This window comes from Terrapene carolina, unplaced genomic scaffold (genome assembly GCF_002925995.2).
Source record: "Terrapene carolina triunguis isolate 2854851 unplaced genomic scaffold, T_m_triunguis-2.0 Scaffold58, whole genome shotgun sequence".
Classification (NCBI taxonomy): domain Eukaryota; kingdom Metazoa; phylum Chordata; order Testudines; family Emydidae; genus Terrapene; species Terrapene triunguis.
Genome location: NW_020664409.1, coordinates 15,480,404 through 15,504,431, shown reverse-complemented (window position 1 = coordinate 15,504,431; position 24,028 = coordinate 15,480,404). Strand labels below are relative to the sequence as shown.

The 24,028-nt window shown below is 40.8% G+C and overlaps 1 protein-coding gene across 1 annotated transcript in view; it reads left to right on the top strand.

Annotated features, from left to right (window-relative positions):
* The window catches only part of ZNF236 (zinc finger protein 236), a 195,418-nt gene that overhangs the window by 158,198 nt on the left and 13,192 nt on the right, over nt 1-24,028 (top strand). Inside the window, exons 29-31 of the mRNA XM_024212120.2 lie at nt 1,902-2,033; nt 9,254-9,448; nt 15,473-15,602. Of these exons, the coding sequence (XP_024067888.1) occupies nt 1,902-2,033; nt 9,254-9,448; nt 15,473-15,602 (457 nt within the window). The remainder of the gene's footprint in view (nt 1-1,901; nt 2,034-9,253; nt 9,449-15,472; nt 15,603-24,028) is intronic.

The window sequence follows — 24,028 nt, the reverse complement described above, 5'->3', positions numbered from 1 at the left end:
AACTCTGGTTCTTTGAGATGCTGTAATCAGTGTGGTCCCATGATCAACCCTCCATCCCCATTTTTCAGAGTAGTCTGCAATGTGGGCTTTGAATTGCAAAGGAACTGAGGAAGCATCATGACCCCTCCACCATTTATCCCTCAGATGGGAGCACAAGGATGCCTGTGCAACCCTCATAACGAGTATAATCTGGTCTGGTGTGTGTCAGGTGCATGCACACCTACAATGAGATTGACACTGTCTACATCATGTCAGAGTCTCAGTTGCTATAAGGCAAGAAACTGTTCTTTCCATGTGTTGTAAGATATGTAACTCTGCTCCTTGCTCCTATCTACTTTGTAACACTGCCGTACAAGAGAAAGTTCACTGGGTTTGTAATAGTGATTTCTACTTAATCAAAATTAGACAAATTAGTCACAATACAAGAACACATTTTAGAAATTTTAACAGTAAATCCCAGTGACCTCTTCCATTTCATGTCCAGTTAGGAAAATTAATAGGAGAAACCCCAGTGTGAGATAGTGATGGAATACACATTATGTAAAGGTTCACAGTGGTACCTTCCTCTAGGAGCAAGTATTTGTGAATGTGAATAAACCTATAGAGACTTAAATAAGATATTAATTTTCATCTTGAAAATGCTGGTGCATAGTAATCAGTGACTTTAGGTCCAGGCCTCCAAAATATTTTGTAGCGTGTACCAGACTTTTAGTATGTTGTCTTGTGAACCTGCTGTCTATCCATTTGTGACCACATAATTTCTGTGTCAATACACCTGTTTCTTTTGTGGAAAATAATGGGAGAGTATTTATTATAGTTGGTAACTGTCTTTTTAAAATAAATTAGCAGCTGGAAAAAATAATGCACGCCACCACTATGTGACCACCTGGCTCTCCGACACTATCTGTACGTGGTTCATGAGCCATGGTTTAGGAACTTTTCCAATATGTCAATAGAACTAAAGGTTCATTAGCAAGTAGTATGAAGAAAAAATCCCTATTGCTTCACATTAAAAAGGACTTCAGTGGTTGGTAGCAAAGCAGAACCATTTGCACATTTAGCAATAACTTACCTCTACATATAATTTTTAGCTGAATTACATTTTTTGTCCTTGAAAGTTAGACTTTAATATCACTAACTACATTTAGGTGTTGTACATAGGCCAAATGTACAGCCAGCTCCTCTGTGATTGACATTTCCCTTCAATCTTAATATGTGAAAACCACTGCTGGCTTCTGTCTTTGCTGAACTAGGACTAAGTTGTTTGCTTATTTATTTTCAGTGGATTGGGGCGGGGGAGGTAGTCACACACACACACACACACACACACACACACACACACACACACACACAGTATGATTAAACATAGTGAAACAAAATCTGTGGAGGCGACTACATTCCCAGTTATCCCCCAATCTCTTCAGTTTTGCATGAAAAATATTTATCTTGAGTTGGAAACATAAAAATGGTGGGCTTCCCAAACCACTTATAAAGGTATATCTGGCATGATATACCATGCAAATGGTATATCAAAATATATAATGTTATAACGTATTATACCATTGGTCTGGTGACTTCCTGCTATGTGGAGGTGGCAGTAATACATTGTGGTTTAATTTCAGATGACACTTTGTGACACTTTAAGATATGTGGATTTAGCAGAGTTGATATGCTTATTCGGATATATTTTTAACCCCCAATGGCCTGAAAGGGCTAGTTTATTTAAAAAAAAAAAAAAATTGTTCAGACTGATGTTTGAAGTAATCTTTTTAAAGAGTAGTCTTGAATGATAAAAGGAGTTTCTATTTAACCCCATTTTATAATTCTTTTAGGATTACTGGTTAATTATGACAATTGACTGTGCTGTAAATACAATCACTTGAATAATTTTATTTTGATAGGGTCAGCAATTCCCTGCTTTACTCACAGATTCTAGTCTCTCCAGCCAAAGCGGTTCGGGCTCACAACAAGTCATACTGGTGAGCCATACACCACATTCAGCATCTACAAACTCTGATGAAATAACATATCAGGTAGATGTAGTTTATTTGTGTACTTTTATGTATAAAAACATGACTTTAATCAGATATGAAAATGATCTGTTTGTTCAGAAGCAGAGTTTCATATAATTTTTTAACTTTATCTTAAAGTAGCTTATTATGGAGGCTGTAGCTTTATAGTTAAGACTATGTTGATTTTGCACTTAAAGCAGGGATTCAGGCTCTTTGTTAACTATGAAAAAATACCTGATATCTTCTTGATAAGTACAGCACTTTTTGAGTATAGAATAAATTTTATGAGAATTTCCAATTAAATCTATTAACTAGTTCAGGCTTTAAAATGGGTCCTTAAAGAAAGTTGGCACTCCAAGCTCTTCCCCCTCCCACCTCCTCAGTGATTTTAATTACAGAATAATGCAGACGCTCCAGACTTTGCATGTAGTTGAAACTTGCTTAAATCTTGTGCATGGATTACATTTGAAGAATTTTTAAAAGATTAATAGCAAGTTTTCTGTCAATTCTGTATCAAATTACAATAAGGAGGGGGAAAAAGAAAAAATATAATATTTGAAAACGAATTTCATCATATATGGAACCTCAACCATGAAAATACCTTACTCATAATAGTGTGATAATTGTATGGCATCAGTACAGGGCAAGTTAAGGTTTAGTATCTGTGCATTGCCGATTCATAACATTAAGTTTAATCTTAACTCTTAATTTCCTGGCTTTATAATGATTGGTTTTGGGAGAATTACAACATCCCTGTAATGTACTGACTATGAATAACTGTTTTGTATTCTCATCCATAACTTCCATGTTGCCATTACTTTTGTCTTAGAATTCATATAGACTTAGATTTTTAATATTGCAGGTGACAAGAAACATAATTTATGCATGTAGTTTCTGCAGTTCCATGCATAATCACTGCTGCAAGGTGCATAAATTATGGTCTAAATTTGATTTTGACTATTTCTAGTGTCCAAAATTCTGTTTTAAAAATGTATGCTTTAAAAATACAAATATATATCTCCTTTTACCCTTCTTCTTTTCAAACTAATCCTAGCCTTTTCAATATATGCATGATTTCCACCATCGCAGTGTGTCAAATAACTTTCACTGCCCTTTTCTCTTACCATGTCTCTTCTGAGATGAAGTGACCAATATGAACACACTAGTAAAGGTCACACTGTAACTGCAATTTGCCTATTGTGTATAATACTTTTCCCTATTTCCCTTTTCATACAGGTTACAGTAGCATCATGTTTGTTTTTATTTAACCATTGCTGACATCTTGGTATTGCTGCCCACACTTCAATCTTTTTCTGTGAGGTTACAACTAATTTAGGACCCATTAGTGTATATTTGCAGTTTAAACTATTCTTTTCAATGTGCTTTACATTGCACTTGACTTAATAAACGTAATCTACCATTTCTGTTTTCTAGTTTAATTCTTATTGAAATTCTATAAATCTTCTTTAGCCAATGACTATCCTAAATAATTTCATATACATTAATATGTGCTGTGTCATGTTTGAGTCAATTATCTCATTCTAGAAATTACTGAATTTTTAAATAAGTTCTTAAGCAGCCTCAAGTTATTTCCTTTAAAAAAAAATGTGGGACAAAATTTTTTAAAATGCCTAAGTAGCTTCGGCACTTAAATCCAGATGAATTTTAATTGGACTTAGGCACTTTTAACCATTTCACTTGTAGGCTCCTAAGTGCCTAAATCCCTTTTGAAAATGGGCTTTCGACTTCTATGTCACTGAAACTTTTGAAAATTTTACTTGTGCTCAAGAAATAAAAGAAATGGAAAAGTTCCTGTGACTTGCACAGTCTACAGGTTTATAGGCATGTCGTGCCCTCATTTCCAAATCCTTTCAAAAATTGTGAATTTTGTTTGGTAAAAAGTGCGTCACTTTCTAACTCTGCTTTTGAGCAAGTGGTCTTTGCTAAAGAAAGAATAGAAACAGACTACACCAGAACTTTATGCACCTTCATGCATCTGATACACATGTATGCTCGGAATTGCCATTGAATATATACAAAATATCTAATCACCAGTGTTCCTTCTTTTCCAGAACATAAAGGTATGTATTGGTCAAAGTTAAAAATCCATTTCTATTACATAAATGCCTTTTTACTGAATTCTTCTAAGTGAGGCCTTACTCTCCTCCTCCTTATTTTGAAGTATGACAGGGTCATTCCCTCTTACCACCCTTATTGCTCATAGCCATTGAGCTGGTTAAGAGCTTTTTAGATTACCAGTTCAGATGCTTTATTAAAATTACATTCTATCTAATAAAATACTGTGCTTCCATTTCTAGCTATGTTATACTTTAAGATGGAAGACTTTGGTTTTTTGTCTGTCCATTTTAATTATGTGCACTAACTACAGATATATTGAAATGAAGCTCCATCTGGTACAAGTATCTCTGGCTCATGATCTGTAAAACACACAAATGCTAGCCCTATAACTTTTTTTAGTGGATCATATTGCACTTCAGAAAATGGTTACATCACAAATACAGTCACACTAAATATATTATCACCCTTTTCTTTCAGTTCTTTCTACAAAGAGCATTAGTCTCTTGCAGAAATTCCTCATGTATTAAATAGTGTGAGTGTAGGGGGGGGGAAATCAGTCTCACTAAATTAGTTATTTCTTGTATAAATCATGCAAGCCAGAGACCTATGGGAAAAAATCTGTTAGGTAAAAATAGACAAATAGATGGATGTTGTTATCAAATAGATGACACATTAATTTTCCTAATATTCATAATTATCAGTTTTTATTCTTCATTGATAAACCTGAATCTCCTTGGTTACTTTATAGACTCATAGACTTTAAGGTCAGAAGGGACCATTATGATCATCTAGTCTGACCTCCCGCATGATGCAGGCCACAAAAGCTGACCCACCCACTCCTGGAATAATTCTCTCCCTTGACTCAGCTGTTGAAGTCCCCAAATCATGATTTAAAGACTTCAAGTCGCAGAGAATCCTCCAGCAAGCGACCCCTGCCTTATAAAAGGCAACTAACTTTTTCTCCCTTGCAAACTGTCCTTACCTGCTATACACTTAAGAAATCTTAAAAATCATCTTACCATTTGGGGAATAGACTACCTGCATTCAAGAAACTGGACAGAGAACAAGCTTTTCATATTGTAGTTAGCTTTGGTGCAATCCTTTTTTTTTTTTTTTTTTTAATTGAATAAAGTACTTACGCACTTGCTTAATTTTAAGCACTTGAGTAGTCCCACAGGTATTAGTGATACAACTTATGGGCTTAATGTTAAGCATGTGAGTAAACGTTTGCAAAATTGAGGGCTGCTTATGAGAATGTTGGTGGTACTTGACACATTAATCCAGAAAACATCACAGAAAATGTTTATTCTGGCGCACATCATCTCCCCTTATATGTGAAAAATAGGGTTTGTGGCTTTGTCTAGATGAGGAAACCTCAATGGTTGAGTTTAGGTCCCGATTATTTAAAATGTTTTAGCTAACCCAGACCTAATATCGACCTCTTCTTTAGTCTAGACACAGGTCAGCACCTTTTACTTTGGTTTAACAGATTCAGTTTCAATCTAGAATTTCTTCTACAGACTAAACAAACTGAGTCTGGCCTTTACATTTGGCCATCAAGGTTCTTTCAAAGCTCTAAAAACACTTATGTACTGGTTAGTAATAAAAGAACTACACTGAAATATTTTAAATTGATAAGGAAATTTTTATTGGGTATTGAATTTCTCACAGTTACAGTATGATTACAGTAAAAATGCTATTTGACTCTCCTTTGAGGTTACGCAAGGGAAGGATTACATGCAACAGTCTCCACTTAAGTTATTAATTGCTTTAAAATAGCAGATCATTAAGAAGGGTGATCTAGGCTGTAGTATCCCAGATAACATAGAGGAAAGCTGTTGTTCAAAACCACCTACCCAATTCTGCTTTTGTGTTGTCTAGAACTATGGTACAATATTTGGACTCTGTTATGTCTCATACAATCTGGCCTTCCTCCCTCCCACTCTCATTGGACTTGCCATTGGTCCACAGGTATCACCTGGTGTCATTTACCCACATTTTTTCAAGAATCTATGCAGAAAAGTTAATTTTGTATAACTCTTCCATCAATCAATTATTGTGGAACTTCCCCTTGTGTGCAAAGATTGTAGGAAGATTGAATGCCTTGGCAGTAAACTTTGGGCTTAAGCCCGAAGTACTCTCCTTTCTGCTAGCTCTGCCTCCCATCAGTAGCTAGATGCAGCAATTCAAGTTCTCCTGAAGCTTTCCTCTTTTAATTCCTCATAAAGTAACAGGGACACTTCCCTTTGTTTATCATTCTTGACCTTTCCCCCTCGTTTTGGGAAATAGTTTCCTCCATTTTCCTAAGCTTTCAGAAACCACTCAGTAAAAAATGCTGTTTAACAAGTAGGCTGTCCCCAACCATTACCGCTCTCAAGCAGTTGAAAAAACATTGTTTTTAGACTAAAAGGTATGAAGGAGTACTATGCCATTTGGATTTCACCTCTTGTTCTGAGATGAATATAAAGCTTGGACTTGGGGGTAATGTCTTATTCATCCAAGAAGATGTTCTCTCCTTGCCTCGAGAAACAATTTTTTTTTAAAAAAGTAACCAAAAAATGAGCATCAAGAGGCTGGACCACAGCCAAAAATAACTTTCAGTTTTGTGTCAGTGAGTAGTAGTGTTATTAATCCTCTTGTCATACACTTTTACAAAAAGAAGAGGAAAAAGTGAGAGTAATGCTTATCTTTCAGTTCTAAGCAGAAAAGACTGTTCCATTTCATTGTTAATTTGAAGAGATAATCAAATCTTACAGAAATCTGTATAGAGCAAAATAGTAAACTGCCAAATAAGGAGATGTGGGTCAAAACTAGGATCACAACCTGTAAACTATTCTAATCTTCAAGGTTGTCAATGGCCTGGGCCCATCTACACCAGGTATCTGCTTTTCTCTCTCTCTCTGCCCAAAATCTTCCATTAAAATCTGTTTCACTGGGAACAATAGATTTGTACAGGGTTGGGGAAAGGTGTGTGTGGAAAAATCCAGAGTTAATAGACTACTGCTGCCACCTTTCCTATCTCTGAAGAGTTCAGGGGACAGGATTGAAGGACCTGAGGAGCATATCTCTACAGCTTCCTTATCCTCCTCAATGGTGTCATGCCATCTTTCAATGGTGAAAGTTTTAGATACTAACAGTCTCTGGAGATGCCCTCTCAGCTGTGTCTTAATGAATTCATCATTTAGTGGGCTGCTCTTTGAGTGATTGAGCACTTCATTATCCCTTTGATCGTCTCATTCTCTGCATATTGATTCATCAGTTGATCACTTGATTTTCCATATTTGTAACTGTTTCATTGCCCTCAATTTTCTTCATAATAAATTGTCACCTAATAATTTTTGCATGAATTCATTACCCCAATTGATTGATACAGTGAATTTCATTGCTCTAACTTTTCTGCAGCTCATGTGTTTTTTTTTCCCCGCCACACACACATTTTTAATTGCTTCACTACTTACTTGATTTTTGACTTCTAGCAACCATGCTCATCATAGTTGTCCTCCATTACTTTGTTCCGGACACCCTCTTGTTCCGCTCTATCTTCCCTTCTCACTGCCCTACATCACCATTTCTCTTTCCATTCTTTTTTCTCCCTTCACTCATTGCCAGGTTCACCTCACAGCCTCCTTGGAACTCCATGACAATTCTACATCTCGCTGCTGCCACCATCCCATAATGCCACTCTTTTTGCATCGAGTAACATCTAACCCAACCTTGCCCTGTCTACATCGCCCTTTATTCCTCACCAATCACACCTTGCTCTGTCACCCTTCCTGTCCCTTAGGGTCCCATACGCTCCCAATTTCATTGCTAAGACCACTATTTTTCTCTTCCCTTTTTCACTCTTCTACAAAAGAATACCACAGTCCTGTCCACTTCCTACTCCCCACATCCCTGACCCTTGAAGTTGTGTTCTAATATGGAGATATTAATTTTCTCTCTCCACACTGTATATCCTACCCAAAGAACGATACAGAGAGTGTCAGATTCCTCCTCTTCCTACAGACTCTCGATTCTCTCCCACTCCTCTTTCAAGTAGAACTCATCAGACTTCATTCTTCCTTCAGTTACTTATAGCTCTCGTCTGCTGCCCCAATCCTTCACCAAATACCCCATTTGTTGATATCCCATTTCATCCATCACCTGACCCGACCACCTCTTTGCCTGTTGTGATCTTGAACTATGGATCAACTGTCCCACTTGCCAAAATGGCCACTCATTTGACTTGGTTTCACCAAAATCTACTTTATTTCTGACATTCTCTCTCAATTACTACCCCTGCACTCTTGATAAGTGTTACTTCTCACTATCTTCCCTAGTGATAAATAGATTGGGGGAGGTGGGGGAAATAGGACAGCATGAGGAATGGAAAATCTCTTACCCGATATTTTTGATTAATGTCTCTTTCAATAAGGACTCTCCCAAGGCTAGCAGTTGACTACGTCTTATTTTTTTCCTACACTCTTTCAAGGATAGTTTGTGTACATACAGTAGTTCACAAAAAAGATTATTCACAATTAAATATTTAATCTGAGTTATTGTTTATGGCTTTGAAAGTACTCTCCTGGTGGGACGCCAAGTAGTTAAGGTATAAACCTGGATCTTTCAGGCACAATGCTTGAACTCCCTCTAGTCTTTGCTCACAGAGAGGGAGTCCACAGTGATGGATTGATAGGGACATAAGTCAAAGGAAATTATCCTGTAAGACAATTTATATATTTTGGAAGGTTTTAGTGACAACTTAAGAAGCAGCAATTATCTACTTTGTCCTTTTTCTTTCCAGTACTGAAATATGTGATTTTAAAATCTCTTCTATCTAAAGAATATTCTGAATTAGCTCTCCATAGACTTGACTGCATGCACACCATGTACCCTTAATACCACAATATATTGTCTGTTTATTTTCAGATATTGCATGTATCTAGTGAATCTTCCATTTAAAAAAAGTTGCCAGAGGCATAGGAGGAATGACCAAACACAAATTTATATTTCCCCCTAATCTCGTTCTGTTCTTTTTATTGATGTTTGGTGCCCAGCTCATCTGATTCCTTTGAAAATACATTGATCAGACTAGAGTACATAACAAGAAAAATAATTCTGTTGGTTTTTGAGTGTCCTCCTCCAATTTTGAATGTATAATCATGTTTTATAAATTGTTACAGGTGGCTGAGGTTTCTTCTAACCTGACTAAGGGTAATCAAGAAAAAGAGGGCCGTGTACACCAATGTTTTGAATGTAGTCAGACCTTTTCTTCAGCCACGATGTTAATGCACCACAGTAAAGAGGTTCATGGCAAGGAGAGAATTCATGTGTGCCATGTTTGCAATAAAGCCTTCAAACGGGCAACACATCTCAAGGTACTTGGTAATAACTTAATTCCCGGTTAATATGTTCACTCATTCTTTTGCTCTAGATTTTTAGTCATGTAAATGAATTAAAGATACTTGTCATCTGCTTAATCTTTCCTTTTTGGTATTAGGGAGCAAGACATGCATCACATGAGCTTTTCTGTGCAAAAATCTCTCTTTCTCTCTCTCTCTCTCTCTCTCTCTCTGTAGCAATAGATATATCTTTTTGTACCGCAGATCTCTACTGAAATACTTAAAAAGACACTACTCTGGCATGTAAATAATAGTGCCTCTAGAATTATTAAAAATACCAAAACAAATATATTTGTGGGGAATTATATTGTTTTGCATTTTCAAAGAGACTATTAATTCAATATTTCAGTTTTCTAATGGTGTTTAACTCTGTAGGTGAAATGTATTGAAACAGAAATTAACTTTAATTCTGCAAATCTAATTCAGACCATCTCCATTAGTCCTGACTTCTGGGTGTCTCCTCTCTTTGCAGAATATGGAGACCGGTGAGGCTTGTGGCTTAGTACCCAGGTCCATTTGACTTCCAGTTGTTCTGCCTTCTGCATCAGGGCAGATAGCAAGTATGAAGGCTCCTGCTTTCCAAAGTGGTTTTTTTTTTTTTTTTTTTACTTTCCTTATTTTGTTACTATCGTCTTAGTGTTTTTTCAGAATTTCTGGAAAGAGTGAGCAGTCTCATAGTATTTGGGCTTTACAAGAAGGAGTAAATATTATTTTACTTTGGCGTTTTCTAATTATTGTTCTCAAAGTGCTCTTTTGCCAGTCCCTTTCACTGCTGCATGTGGCTAGGTAAACAAATACTCTCCTAAAAGGCAAAAAATCATCTCTGAAGCGCCCCTCCTTTCCTCGGCAAAGAGTGAGCTCTGCCAGACTTATTCTCGGTCCACAGATGACCTTCATAAAACCATGGCATATAAATAATGTTCCAGAAAAATTCTAGCACAGCAAGAATTTTTCAGCAGCAAGCATGGAGCATTCATTACAGGTATCAGGAAGGCTACATCTACAAAATTGCTGCACTTCTGATGTAGATGATCTTTTTACACTTCAGACTGAGGTAAATGCCAATACCTCCACTTCTATAAGAACAGCTCTTCTTTAAGATAACTTTACCAAAACTCATGCAGTCCCTACTTTAGTACTAAAGAGGGTTCTCTCCAGCTTGGGGAAACAGGCAGACATGCTGTCAAACATGCAAAAATTGTCAGACAATCATATTTAAATAGATTTTCCTTTCCTCGGAGGTAGATGGGGAAGAGAAACTGGCTTGTTACTAGCTTAACTTTTTTTTTTAAAGGCACTCCATTCTTAAACACAAGGCATGGACCTTCACAAAAAGCTGAGCAATGTCAAAAGGAAGAAACCTTGAAATAAAAATCTAAGAAGAAAAAACTTGAGATTGCAGTACTCGTCAGGCTTATTTCTAGAAAAAACAGCTCTTTTTGCATCAAACTTGAAAAGAAGGAACAAGACACGCAGGAAAGACTATTAACCCCTGTCTATTTTGTTACCCTGTGCAGAAATGCAGGGTATTCAGCCAGGTAAAGGGAAGCAAACCTGCCATGTCAAAATTATCTGGAGAATATAATTAGGTAAGTGACACTGTCTCACTTAAAACCAAGAGGATTTGTAAACAGCTAATGAGATTTTATAAAATTTTATTGGTCTGAAGGGGAATCTGACCCTGACCTCAAAGGCAGATGCAGAGATGGCTTCTTTGAAAGCTCACTTTGCCAGAGAGTTTTGAATCTGTCACTGTCTTGATGCAAGCAGCTGTGGCACACATTTGATCTGCTAGACCAGGCGTAGGCAACCTATGGCACGCATGCCGAAGGCGGCACGTGAGCTGATTTTCAGTGGCACTCACACTGCCCGGGTCCTGGCCACCGGTCCGGGGGGCTCTGCATTTTAATTGAATTTTAAATGAAGCTTCTTAAACATTTTAAAAACCTTATTTACTTTACATACAACAATAGTTTAGTTATATATTATAGACTTTTAGAAAGAGACCTTCTAAAAAACGTTAAAATGTATTATTGGCACGCGAAACCTTAAATTAGAGTGAATAAATGAAGACTCGGCACACCACTTCTGAAAGGTTGCCGACCTCTGTGCTAGAGCAACCCTATGCAGATCCCTTAACCAGATAAAGTTTCTTCATAATGAGAGATTACAGTAACCACATCCTTCATAGAACACACCTGAATGCATTTTCCTGTGAGGCTGTGGCCTCTAACGCCCTCAGTTGCTAGGATGCAAATACGACTCAGACACTGGACAGCAAATAACTACTTAAAGCAGGTCCTGTGTTTTCTGATGAAAGGATACTTGAAGCCCACGTATGAAAATAGCAGAGAATATAGAAAAATACAAACATTCCCTGTCAAATTCTTCTAAGAACCATCGGGAAAGAGTTCAGTCCCAGCTAGTGGAAGTAGTTCTTTAGCCCTGTTCTCAGCAACATATTCCAAAAGTAATATGGAAACCAGTAGAAAGATGGTCCTGGAACAGAAACACTGGAGGTCCTTCTCATCTGGTGACTGGCAAAAAAAAAAGAACTGCATGTCAGTAAAAGTCCTGGGAAGCATTCTTCTTTTGCTTCCAATCCAGTTTGACTGCCTCAGCAAACAAGACAAATCCTGTGCTGCAGTGAGGGTTCACTCATCGATTAGTTTAAACTTCAATCGCTTTTTTTCATAATCATTCCCTCTCTCAATGATGGTAAACATCAAACTATCAAAAAAAAAAAAGCTGTATTTTCTCTGACTTGGGGCCAAAGGAACTGTCCCATTACCAGAAAGATTCTACCATGACTTCATGGTAAAAAACAGATCCCAAAATGGGGGCGTTACTAGACCACAAACATCACAACAAATATGAAGAAATCCAGATTCAGAATGGAAATGTTAACAGTTGCATTCTCTTCAGGAGACTATTTCCCCATGTAAGAGCCAGTAAAAATATACCTGCAAGTTTGGAGGTTGCCATTGCAGGTTTTTCTATTTACATATAGATAAGACACCACTTCCAGTTTAGAACACTTCCATTTCACCTGTTGTTAACTCCAAGGATTTTCACAAAGCCAGTAGGGAGGTGGTCATCAGGCACCCATCTGTTAGCTATTTCTGGACAAAATACTGATAAGAGTCAGATCTCAAAGATAGCAACACAGAGAGCCCAGATAGTTCTCTAGGAACATGGTTACATCATGAACCTGAAGTATACTGAATCGAATTCCAGAGAATATACTACCTAGGAAAGAAATACCCTCTATATGTCTGGGACATAATTGTTCTAACCCTGGAATTAAATTCCAAGCTAAAACCTTGTAGATTCAAAGACATCCAGTCCCAGCAATCCAGGATACATTGTCTATTACCACTGGTGTCATGTATTGGGATCCTGCCTGGGCAAGGCTGTATATAAGACCACTCCAAGCATTTGACCTCAATATAAAACAGGGAGGAACAGTAGTCACTAAATTGGTTCCCTCCGAGTTCCCTCCGTTTGGTGGAAGAAATGAAGAATGCACATAGTCGCCTCATGCAAGGTCATATTGCAAGGTGATCAAAGCCAATGTGAGCCATGACTTAATTTTTCTGTTTTTAATTCCAAACATTTGAACACAAAGGGGTGGGGGACATCTAATCAATCAGGCAACACCACAACAATAGCAAATATACATAGCCAGGGAAAAGCAAGGAGTTAGCCTCTGAAAATGAAACACTAGAAACAATTCAGCAGATACAATACAATAGATTTTCATAAGATTCCTGCACATCAAAAGGTTACCTGGTTTGCTGCTGGAGGGGAGAGACCTCAGAATGGGCCCTGAACAAAATAGTATTCCAAATAAAAACCAAAAAGATTTTGGGGATACCACAAGTGGATTTATTCACCCATGGAAGTACAGCCAACTCATACTTTTTTGAGCGAGACATCTCAGAAGTGTGGGGACAGATGCCTAGCTCTGCAAGGGGCCCAGACCATCTTGGTACAAAGGCTTACAAGGGAGAGTATAAGAAAATCTTATATCACCTCTAAGCAACTAATTCTTTTAAGAGATCACATCCAATTCTGTTAGGTAAATATCAGCATCTTGAGTGTAGAAATTCCCTGCTACACCAGAAGAGCTTTGAAATGCCTGTTTTTGTCAGGGAGGCTAACCCATTATGATAAAATACTTGAGATTATTTATATTTATGACACAGATATTTTTCTGATTATATCTTTGTAATAGTCATTCTTATTCTTACTGCTCACTACTCAGAAGTCACGGAGTTGGGACTAATTAAGATGCAATGGGCTGGAAATTAAAATGTTTTGTGTAATTTTTTTTCTGCTAAACAGCATTTTCACTAGTCCATCCTGCCCAATTGACTAAGGTTTAGCCCAGTTATATAGCTGTTTTAATCAAAGGATGTTAATTTCATAGATTCGTAGATTCCAAGGCCAAAAAATACTGTTGTTATCATCTAGTCTGACCTGCACCATAACATAGGCCCAAACATCCTCCAAATAATCTCCAGGGCATATATTTTAGAAAAACATCCAATCTTGATTTTAAAAGTGTTAGTAAACTGCTCCAATGACTACTCTCACTGTTAAAAATGTACGCTTTATTTACAGTCTGAATTTGTCTAGCTTCAACTTCCAGCCATTGGATTGTGTTATACTTTTGTCTGCCAGACTCTGAAGATACCATTATTAAATATTTTTTCTCCATTTAGGTACATATAGACTGTAATCAGGTCACTCCTTAATCTTCTGTTTGATTAAGCTCCTTGAGTCTGTCATTCATTATAAGGCATGTTTTCTAAACCTCTAATCATTTTTGTGGCTCTTCTCTGAACCTCTCCATTTTGCCAACATCCTTCCCATTTTAGTAAGTTATGATTCCAGTTTAATGTTTTGGAAGCATTCATCTGGTGGCCGAATGGAATGGGCATGGCAAAATAGATGTAGTTGTTAAGCAACAAGTTTCAGCTGTCTCTAAATTCTGCAGAAGACCTAATTATTCTCCAGAAGTTCTGAAGATGCTATTTAACAGACACAAAATTATCAAATATGATTTTTTTTTCTTTATAGCAGGAGCTTAAGCATTGCATGGGCAGAGTTAGTTGTTGTCATATTTAGTGGATTATGTAATTTGTGGAACCAGAGCTTCCAGGTGTGCAAAATGATTAATCATCCCTGATGTTTCGTTATTCCTGATGTTATGTAATGTGCCTGCATGCCCATGCATATACAGCATCAGGGAAGAATTAAAAGGATGAGTCACGCGGGATCAAATACGTAAAAAATGAATCATTGAAAATTGTGTCCTATAAAGTTTTGTTTGCTTATATCTGTGGGCAGAATTTGACATATCGAATACTACAAGAATCCCAGAAGTTGCTTCTGTTAGAAACTCTTTTTGTGGGCTCTAGATGTAAACAGTGAGGAGGAAAGGGATTTGGTTAAAGAAAACATAGAAACAATTTCAAGGAATAGTATCACACAAATGGATGGCTTTATTTTGCTTCAGCTGTCTAATATGTACAAGATTACCCCATATGTTCAGTGTTCAGTTAACACACAAAGCAATAAAAAATCCCACCATTTGCAGTGTATTTCAGAAACACCTATTATAAACACCATTAATAACTACAGTGAACCAAATGTTGAAGGCTAAATCTCATTTGCTCAAAAATATGCCTTCTGGGTGTGGGAAAGGACTTCTCAAATGCCAGATGAATGTTTAGCCTGTTAACTGTGATAACAAAAGTATATAAACTACATGGAATGACAAAGAAAATCTTCTTGCATCACTCAACCATTACTCAAATTTCATTTAGAAAATGACCTCTGCCATTTTTAAAAAACAGAATATCAGCTTCTATCTTCCTCACTCTTATTTCTGTTGATGACTAAAGTCCTCTGCTATTGGTCCAAAAATATAAATAAACATGTTTGTTAAAAAATGAATTTATAAAGCCATTTCCTCTTCCATATTTTGATTAGGAGCACATGCAAACCCATCAGGCTGGACCTTCACTAAGTTCCCAGAAGCCACGAGTGTTTAAATGTGATACTTGTGAAAAGGCTTTTGCTAAACCAAGTCAGCTGGAGAGGCATAGCCGCATCCACACAGGTAATATCTACATTGTTGCCTGCTCTTGCAATTTTATTATGGATCTTCTGATATTTGATGTTTTACTTAAAGCTGCTCCTGGATTCATATGGATATATAAGAATATCAGTTTTCATAAATAATAATAAAAAAGCTTCTAGGTCTCAGGATTGTTGGAAAAAAGCTAGAGCCCTTAATATCTGAAAACAACAAAAAGCAAAGAAAAACAACAGCCAGTGGTGGTGCACACACAAAGTAGGCGCCGTCTGCCTACATGAGTTCAGTCCTATGAATCATACTCCATTGTCATTCAAAGATTACTTGTTTCCTCAAACTTAATACTAGTGTCTTACTCTGTGATGGATTGTTTCCCAAGACTGTAGAGGCAGTAAGTACATGATTTCTATTCTATAGCTTGTACTATATTTTCCAAGAAAATACTTACACTAATTATTTTAATTCAGTGATATCCAACCTGTGACTCAGGTTGCCTGTTGCCTTACACTGCCTCCTCTACATCTTAGGGCTTTTCACTACTGCACTAAATCGGCGCTGCTGCAATTTATCAGCTCTGATGAAGACGCGGTAAGTCGACGGGAGAGTTCTCTCCCATCGATGTAATTAATCCACCTCAACGAGAGGCAGAAGCTATGTTGATGGGAGAACATCTCCCACAGACATAGTGCGGTGTAGACACCGCGTTAAGTAGATGTAAGTTACGTCGCTCAGGGTTTTTTTTTTTTATGTCGACTTAAGTGGTAGTGTAGACAAGACCTTACAATCAGCTCTGGCATGAGCTCTGAGCAGCTGCTGTCTTTTCACCTCTACCCGTTGCTCAATAGCAGCCCAGCTGGCTGTTGGATTGGAAAAACAGGGAAGTAAGTTACTAACTGACTACTCAATTTCCTGCTTCCCTGTGGGAGGCCCAAGGATGTCCGGGCAGAAGCTTGATTCACTGTGCCCAAGCAGAGGGGAGCTTCTAGCAAAGGATTGCTCCTTTCCTGTACACAGCTAGATACCCAGGGCAGCCAAGGAGAAGGGAAAAAGGAGGAGAAGCTGAGAACCAACCTCTAGTTATAGCTCCCCGATTCTCTGTGTCTTATTTGCATTAGGAAATCAGGTGGCAGTAGTTCCCTAGAGATGATGGCACCACCTGAGGGATAGCCAGAGTGCAGGCTTCAGTCATCCTCTCCTTGCCCTCTGCTGCAGGGAGGGAGGTATAGGAGATAGCTCTGTGCTTTCTAGGGACTTTCTCATAGTGGAAAGATCCCAACATGGGATTTTTAAATTATTTTTCCCTCCCCTTTGTGGTGCCTGAGTATTGGTAAGGGAGTGGAACAATTCTCTGCCCCTCAGTAGTTTGTGTCTCTTAACCTTTTTAAAATAATGTTTGACCCTCAAGCTGAAAAGGTTGGGCACTGCTGTCTTTAATAAATGTTGTGTAAAATTGTCTAATTTACATAGAATCATAGGACTGGAAGGGACCTCGAGAGGTCATCTAATCCAGTCCCCTGCCCTCATGGCAGGACTAAGTATTATCTAGACCATCTCTGACTGGTGTTTGTCTAACCTCTTAAAAATCTCCAATGATGGAGATTACACAACCTCCCTAGGCAATTTGTTCCAGTGCTTAACCATCCTGACAGTTAGGAAGTTTTTCCGAATGTCCAACCTAAATCTCCCTTGCTGCAATTTAAGCCCATTAGTTCTGCTACATAGGGTATCTAAAACTGCATCTTGAAAGTAGGATCCTGAAAGGGCCTGTATGGAAGCTAGTCTTCAGCAGCTGCTACGTTCTGTGAATAGGAAGATCGGGAAAAAGGTCTGAGTGAAAGGAAGTACAGGCAGTGTGCTCCCAACACAGAACTAGCAAGTAACAGAGGAGCAGAGATTGTATTGATAAGAGGAAATATAGTCATTAGGGTTGTCAATTAACTACTGTTAACGCATTAATTTTTTTAACACGTGTTAATCGCAGACCCTCTGGGCGGGAGGGCAGCATGACCTGCTCTGGAGAGCCTGTTGGTCAGGTGCAGTAACGCAAGCTGCCACCAGAGGGCGGGAAGAGAAGAGGCTAGAGAAAGAAGTGGTTCTCATCCCAGCTCCAGCAGCAAAGTAGAGATCTCCACACACACACACACACACCCTCCCCCGCGATCTCTACTAGGGTGACCATATTTTTTAAGGTAAAAACAGGATGGCCAGGGTTCTCCCTTGTAGGGTTAACAGATGAGAGGAAGAAAATATCGGGACACATGGGGGCGGCGGGGGGGCGGTGGTGGAGCAAAAAAAAAGGGGGGGGCGCCGCCGGCGGAGCAAAAAAAAAAGGGGGGGGAGAGCTGCCCCCCCCCCCCCAGAGCCACGCCTCCCCCGGGTGAGGGCGGACCCCCCCCCCCGATCTCCGCACCTCCCCCAGCTGAGGCTGATCCCCACCCCTGACCTCCGCGCCTCCCCTGGCTGAGGCTGATGCCCTTTCCCCCGAGCTCCGTGTCTTGCCTGTCTGAGGCTGATGTCTCTTTCTCTCCCCACCCCCCAAGCTCTGCGCCACCCAGGGGTCAGCTCTGAAGCCAGCACTGCCCACCAGCAGCAGATTTTTCCACTTTCCTGCTGGCGGGCAGTGCTGCCTTCAGCTGATCACCAGGGAGCAGCTGCCACCCTCTGCTCTGCCTTGCAGCCGGGACAAATGCCCAATTTTGGTGAAAAACTAGGGATGGCTGGGACAGAGCTGAAAAGGGGGCCTGTCCTGGCCAAAACAGGACGTATTGTCACCCTAGCCAGCCTGTACCCTATTGTTCCTGGCCGGCCCCTCACTCACGGGACCACCCCCCGCGTCGTGCCCCATTGCTCTAGCCGGCCGTTCGCTCTGGGGGTACCCCATAGAGAACATGGGCCTGGCAAGCTCAGCCTCCCTGCACCAGCCTCTCCTCCTCTGCAGTATGATGAGTCCCTGAGGTAAAATCCACCCTCCCTTGCAAACAAGGGCTCACGCAGCTGAAGGGAGCCCACCTAGCTCAGTAAAAGGAGTCGAGCCTGGCGAGCCCGGTACCAGAAACCACCCTTCCAGAAGCAGCACAAGACACCTTCCTCACCCTCCTCCTGCACAAATTATTGATTGCTCCTCCCCATTGTCACCCCCTGTCTTCCCAGGCCCTCCTCCTGCACAAGTCATTGCTTACTTCCCTCCTCCCCCCCCCCAATACTGAATGCTTGTTTGTCTGAGTGATTGGCTGACCAAGAAGTAGGACTGAGTGGACTTGTAGGCTCTAAAGTTTTACATTGTTTTATTGTGAAGTGCAGTTATTCTTTTTTACATAATTTTACATTTGTAATTTCAACTTTCATGATAAAGAGATTGCGCTACAGTACTTCAGTGAGGTGATCTGAAGTTTATGTACAATGCAAATGTTTGTAATAAAAAATAAATATGAAGTGAGCACTGCACACTTTGTATTCTGTGTTGTAATTGAAATCAATATATTTGAAAATGTAGAAAACATCCACAAATATTTAAATAAATGGTATTATATTATTGTTTAACAGTGCGATTAATTGCGATTAATTTTTTTAATCACGCGATTAATCGATTAATTTTTTTAAACACTTGACAGCCCTAATAGTCATACATTAATTTTTGAAATAGCAAAGGGAATACAGAAAATAAGTGACCAACTACATTTATTTTGTATAAATGTTCAATTCAATTTTCTTTACCGATTCAGATGCTTTGATTATAGTTCCAAGATCTGGAAACAAAGATATGCTTCTGTGACATCAGGCTTTCGTGTATATTCATGAACATAATGGCCATACTGTGTCAGACCATGGTCCATGTATCCTGTCTTCCAATAGTGAATAGTGCCAGATGCTTCAGAGAGAATGGACAGGGCAATTATAGAGTGATCAATCCCCTGTTGTCCGTTCCCAGGTTCTGGCAGTCAGAGGTTTAGGGACACACCTGGAGCATCGGTTATGTCCCTAACCATCTTGGCAAATATCTTCCATGAATTTATCTAATGCCTTTTTGAACTCAGTTATACTTTTGGCCTTCACAACATCCCCTGGCAATGAATTCCACAGGCTGACTATGCATTGTGTGAAGTACTTCCTTATGTTATTTCATTGAGTGTACCCCATTGATTCTTGTGTTATGTGAAGGGGTAAATAACGTTTCCCTATTCACTTTCTCCACACATACATTATTTAAAGATCTCTATCGTATTCCCCCTTAGTCGTCTCTCTCCTGAGCCGAACCATCTTAATCTTTTTCATCTCTCTTCATATGGAAACTGTTCCATACCCCTAACCATTTTTGTTGCCCTTCTGTGTAATTTTTCCAGTTCTAATGTATTGTTTTTGAGATGTATCCCTTTCCCTAACGGTTCCTGATATTTTATTAGCTTATTTTGTCTGCCGCTGCACATAGAGCAGATGTTCTCAGAGAAGTAGCTATGATGACTGGTGTCTTTCTTGAGTGGTAACAGCTAATTTAGACCCCATCATTTTGAATGTACAGTAGGGATTATTTCAGTGTGCATTACTTTGCATTTGTCAAAATTGAATTTCATCTGACATTTTGTTGCCTAGTCATCCAGTTTAGTGAGTTCTCTTTGTAACTCTTCACAGTCAGCTTAAGGACTTAACCGTCTTGAGTAATTTTGTATCATCAGCGAACTTAGCCACTTCACTTTTTACTTCCTTTTCCAAATCATTTATGAATATGTTGAACAGCACAAGTCCCAGTACAGATCCTTGAGGGACCCTGCTACTCTACTACTTTCCATTGTGAAAACTGACTCTTTATTCCTACTCTTTGCTTTCTGTCTTTTAACCAGTTACTGATCCTTGAAAGGACCTTCCCTCTTATCCCATGACTGCTTACTTTGCTTAAGAGCCTTTGGTGAGGGATCTTGGTAAAGGCTTTCCAAAAATCAGGATACACTATGCCAACTGGATCACCCTTGTCCACGTGCTTGTTGACACCCTCAAAGAATTCTAATAGATTGGTGAGACATGATTTCCCTTTACAAAAGCCATGTTGACTCATCCCCAGTATATTGTGTTCATGTATGTGTCTGATAATTCTGTTCTTTACTATAATTTCAACCAGTTTGTCTGGTACTGAAGTTAGGCTTACCGGCCTTTATTTGCTAAAATTGTCTCTGGAGCCTTTTTTTTTTTTTTTTATCGGCATTAGCTGAGTAATCCTCCAGTCATCTGGTATAGAGGCTGATTTAATCGATAGGTTATGTTCCACAGTGAGTTCTTCAGTATCATATCTGAGTTCCTTCAAAACTCTTGGGGGAAATACCATCTGGTTCTAGTGATTTATTACTGTTTAATTTATCAATTTGTTCCAAAATATACTCAGATTTTTCATCTAAAAAGAGTGGCTCAGGGTTGGGAATCTCCCTCCCATTCGCTGCAATGAAGACTGAAGGAAAGAATTCATTTAGCTTCTCCACAATGTCCTCATCTTTCTTGAGAGCTCCTTTAGTACCATGACTGTCCAGTGGCCCCACTTATTGTTGGCAGGCTTCCTGCATCTGATGTAATTTAAAAAAATGCTGTTTTGCTATTTGCTCTTCAAATTCTTTTTTGATCTGCCTAATTATTTTACACTTGACCTTCTGGACTTTATGCTCCTTTCTATTTTCCTCTGTAGGATTTGACTTTCATTTTTTTAAAGGATGCCTTTTTGCTTCTAACTGCCTCTTTTACTCTGCTGTTTAACCATGTTGGTATTATTTTGGTCCTCTTACTGTTTTTGTTTTTTATTTGGGGTATACATTTAGTTTACTCTTTATTTATGGTCTTTTTTTCCATGCAGCTTGCAGGCATTTAACTCTTCTGACTGTTCCTTTTAATTTCCATTTAACTGGCTCCCTCATTTTTTGTATAGTTCCCCCTTTTTGAAGTTAAATTCTACTATAGTGGGTTCTTTTGTTATTCTTCCCCCCTTCTGCCCTCCGATTGTTAAATTAAATTAAATTACGTTGTGGTCGCTATCACCAAGTGGTTCAGCTATATTCAAAATCAAAAATATCAAAAATTGCCTCTCCTTTTGTGGGTTCCAGGACTAGCTGCTCCAAGAAGCAGTCATTAATGGTGTCTAGAAATTTTATCTCTGCATCCTGTCCTGTGGTGAAACAAACCCAGTAAGCATAGGGTTAGTTGAAATCCCCTTTATTATTCGGTTTTCTGTTTTTGTAGTCTCTCTAATCTCCTTGAGCGTTTCAGTCACTCACCATCCTGGTCAAGTGGTCGGTAGTATATTCCTACTGCTATACTCCTTTTAATTGATTTTCAAGTTGCAGTTTTAGTTACAGTACCTAAATTAGACCATTTTACACAAAACCAATTAATAAGAACCTTGAATCATGCTTTGTGGACTTATTCCCTCCTTCAGTCCCTTTTGAGTACGTTTCATTCTTCTTTTGAGTGACATGGACTGGAATTGTCTCAGATAAGTGAATTTTGGAAATGAATTAAGTTCTTCTTCGAGTGATTGCTCATGTGTATTCCACAGTAGGTGTGCGTGCTCGCTACGTCCACCAGTGCCGGAAGTTTTTCCCTTAGCAGTACCTGTACTGGGGGAGCACCGCGGCGACCCCTGGAGTGGCGCCTGTATATCGTGCTATAAGGGGAGCCACGGGCTCCCCTCACCCTCAGTTCCTTCTTGCCGCCATTGAAGGTGGTTGGAACTTTGTGCGCCAGTTCTGCTGCAGCCCTTCTTCTCGACCTTAGTGGTACCATTCGTGGATCGTTCTTCAGTTGTTAGTGGGCTCGGGGCATGCCCTGTGCCCCAGTCTTCAAGTCGTGCGACTCTTGTCGCCGTTCTATGCCCAGGAGTGACCCTCACGCTGAGTGTCTTCGCTTCCTGGGTGAGACTTACATTAGTGACCGTTGCAAGATCTGCAGGTCGTTCAAGCCAAGGACCAAGAAGGAGAGAGATTTTAGACTAGGTCTACACGGGGGGGAGGGGGATGGTCGATTTAAGATATGCAAATTCAGCTACGCGAATAGCGTAGCTGAATTCGATGTATCCAAGCCGACTTACCCTGCTGTGAGGACGGCGGCAAATCGACTGCCGCGGCTCCCCCGTCGACGGCGCTTACTCCTACCTGGGTTGGTGGAGTACGCGCGTCGATTTGGGGATCGATTGTCGCATCCCGACGAGACGCGATAATTAGATCCCCGAGAGATCGATTTCTACCCGCCGATCCAGGCGGGTAGTGAAGACAAGCCCTTAGACTTCGAGCTCTCCTGATGGAGTTGGCACTGACCCCAACTCCGGTACGCAGATCGGACTCGGCGTCGGCCGCCGTCGGTACGTAGCGAGGCCCATTCAACCAGTCGGCGCCACTCTCCCTCTAGAAAGCAAGGGAAGGGCCCAGCCTCGCAACGACGCCGTGATAAGGATAAGGGGGAGGCTGGTCCCGCGCTGGGCAACCCTTGGTCCCCCCCCGGGCTCAAGGCCTCCAACTCGTGTGGAGCAGAGCAGCCCGGTACCGTCGGCCCAGGCATCCCCACCGGTACGGATGCCGTTGATGCCGAGGGCGATGCAGGCTGCGAAGGACATTATGTCCCTGCCTGTCCCGAGCGCGCAACCGGGTATGGGCCCCAGGTCTCGAGGCAAGTCTCCATTGGGTGCCCACAAGACCTCTCCAGCCAGCCGCAGTTCCCGGTCCGAGGATCGCTCCCCGCACTGCTCGGCGCGCAGCGGCCGCTCGTCTGGCAGCTCCCGCCGGCCAGACCGTCCGGGCCGCCGTCGGGACGGGAGTCGCGGGGACCCTCTACGCCGCCTGCCAGCGAGCGTAGGCACCGAGAGAGGCACTGGGAACACTCACATGCGAGGCGTGGGTACTGAAGCCGCTCTCGACGGGACAGACATCTTCGTTCCCGTTCCAGCTCCCGCTCGACTAGATGTCACGCCCTAGACTCCCGCCGGGGCACCTCGGCGTCAAGGCACCGGGCCTCGCATCGCTGTCTCGGGTACCGAAGCAGTTCGTCGGGTGGGTACTGGTCCTCGAGGTCCAGGTCCCGAGGGAGACGACATCACAGGCACCGTTCCTACCGCTCCTGGGGCACCGAGCGTTCTTCGGCACCCATCCTCGGTCCGCGTCATTCAGCCGGGACACATACTGCCATCGGGCACTCAGCCGGGCCAATGGCAGGGGACCCTGTGGCAAGGACAGTGGTGCCAGTGGCCACCGGCGCCAGCCCAGACGGGGGCCCGTTCGGTCGCTGGAGCATCCCAGGCTCCATCGGCCTTGTCCGGCCGCCCACGGGACAAGTCGGCGGGTCACGAGTCGGCGGACCTGCGCCCGGACTTTGATCTTGGGCTCAACGCCTGGGCACCGACCGAGGCGCTCGGGTCCGTGCGAGCCCTTTCCCCGGCACTGGACGACACCATAGCGGCGCCTCCGCCATCAGTCCTGCAGGAGGAC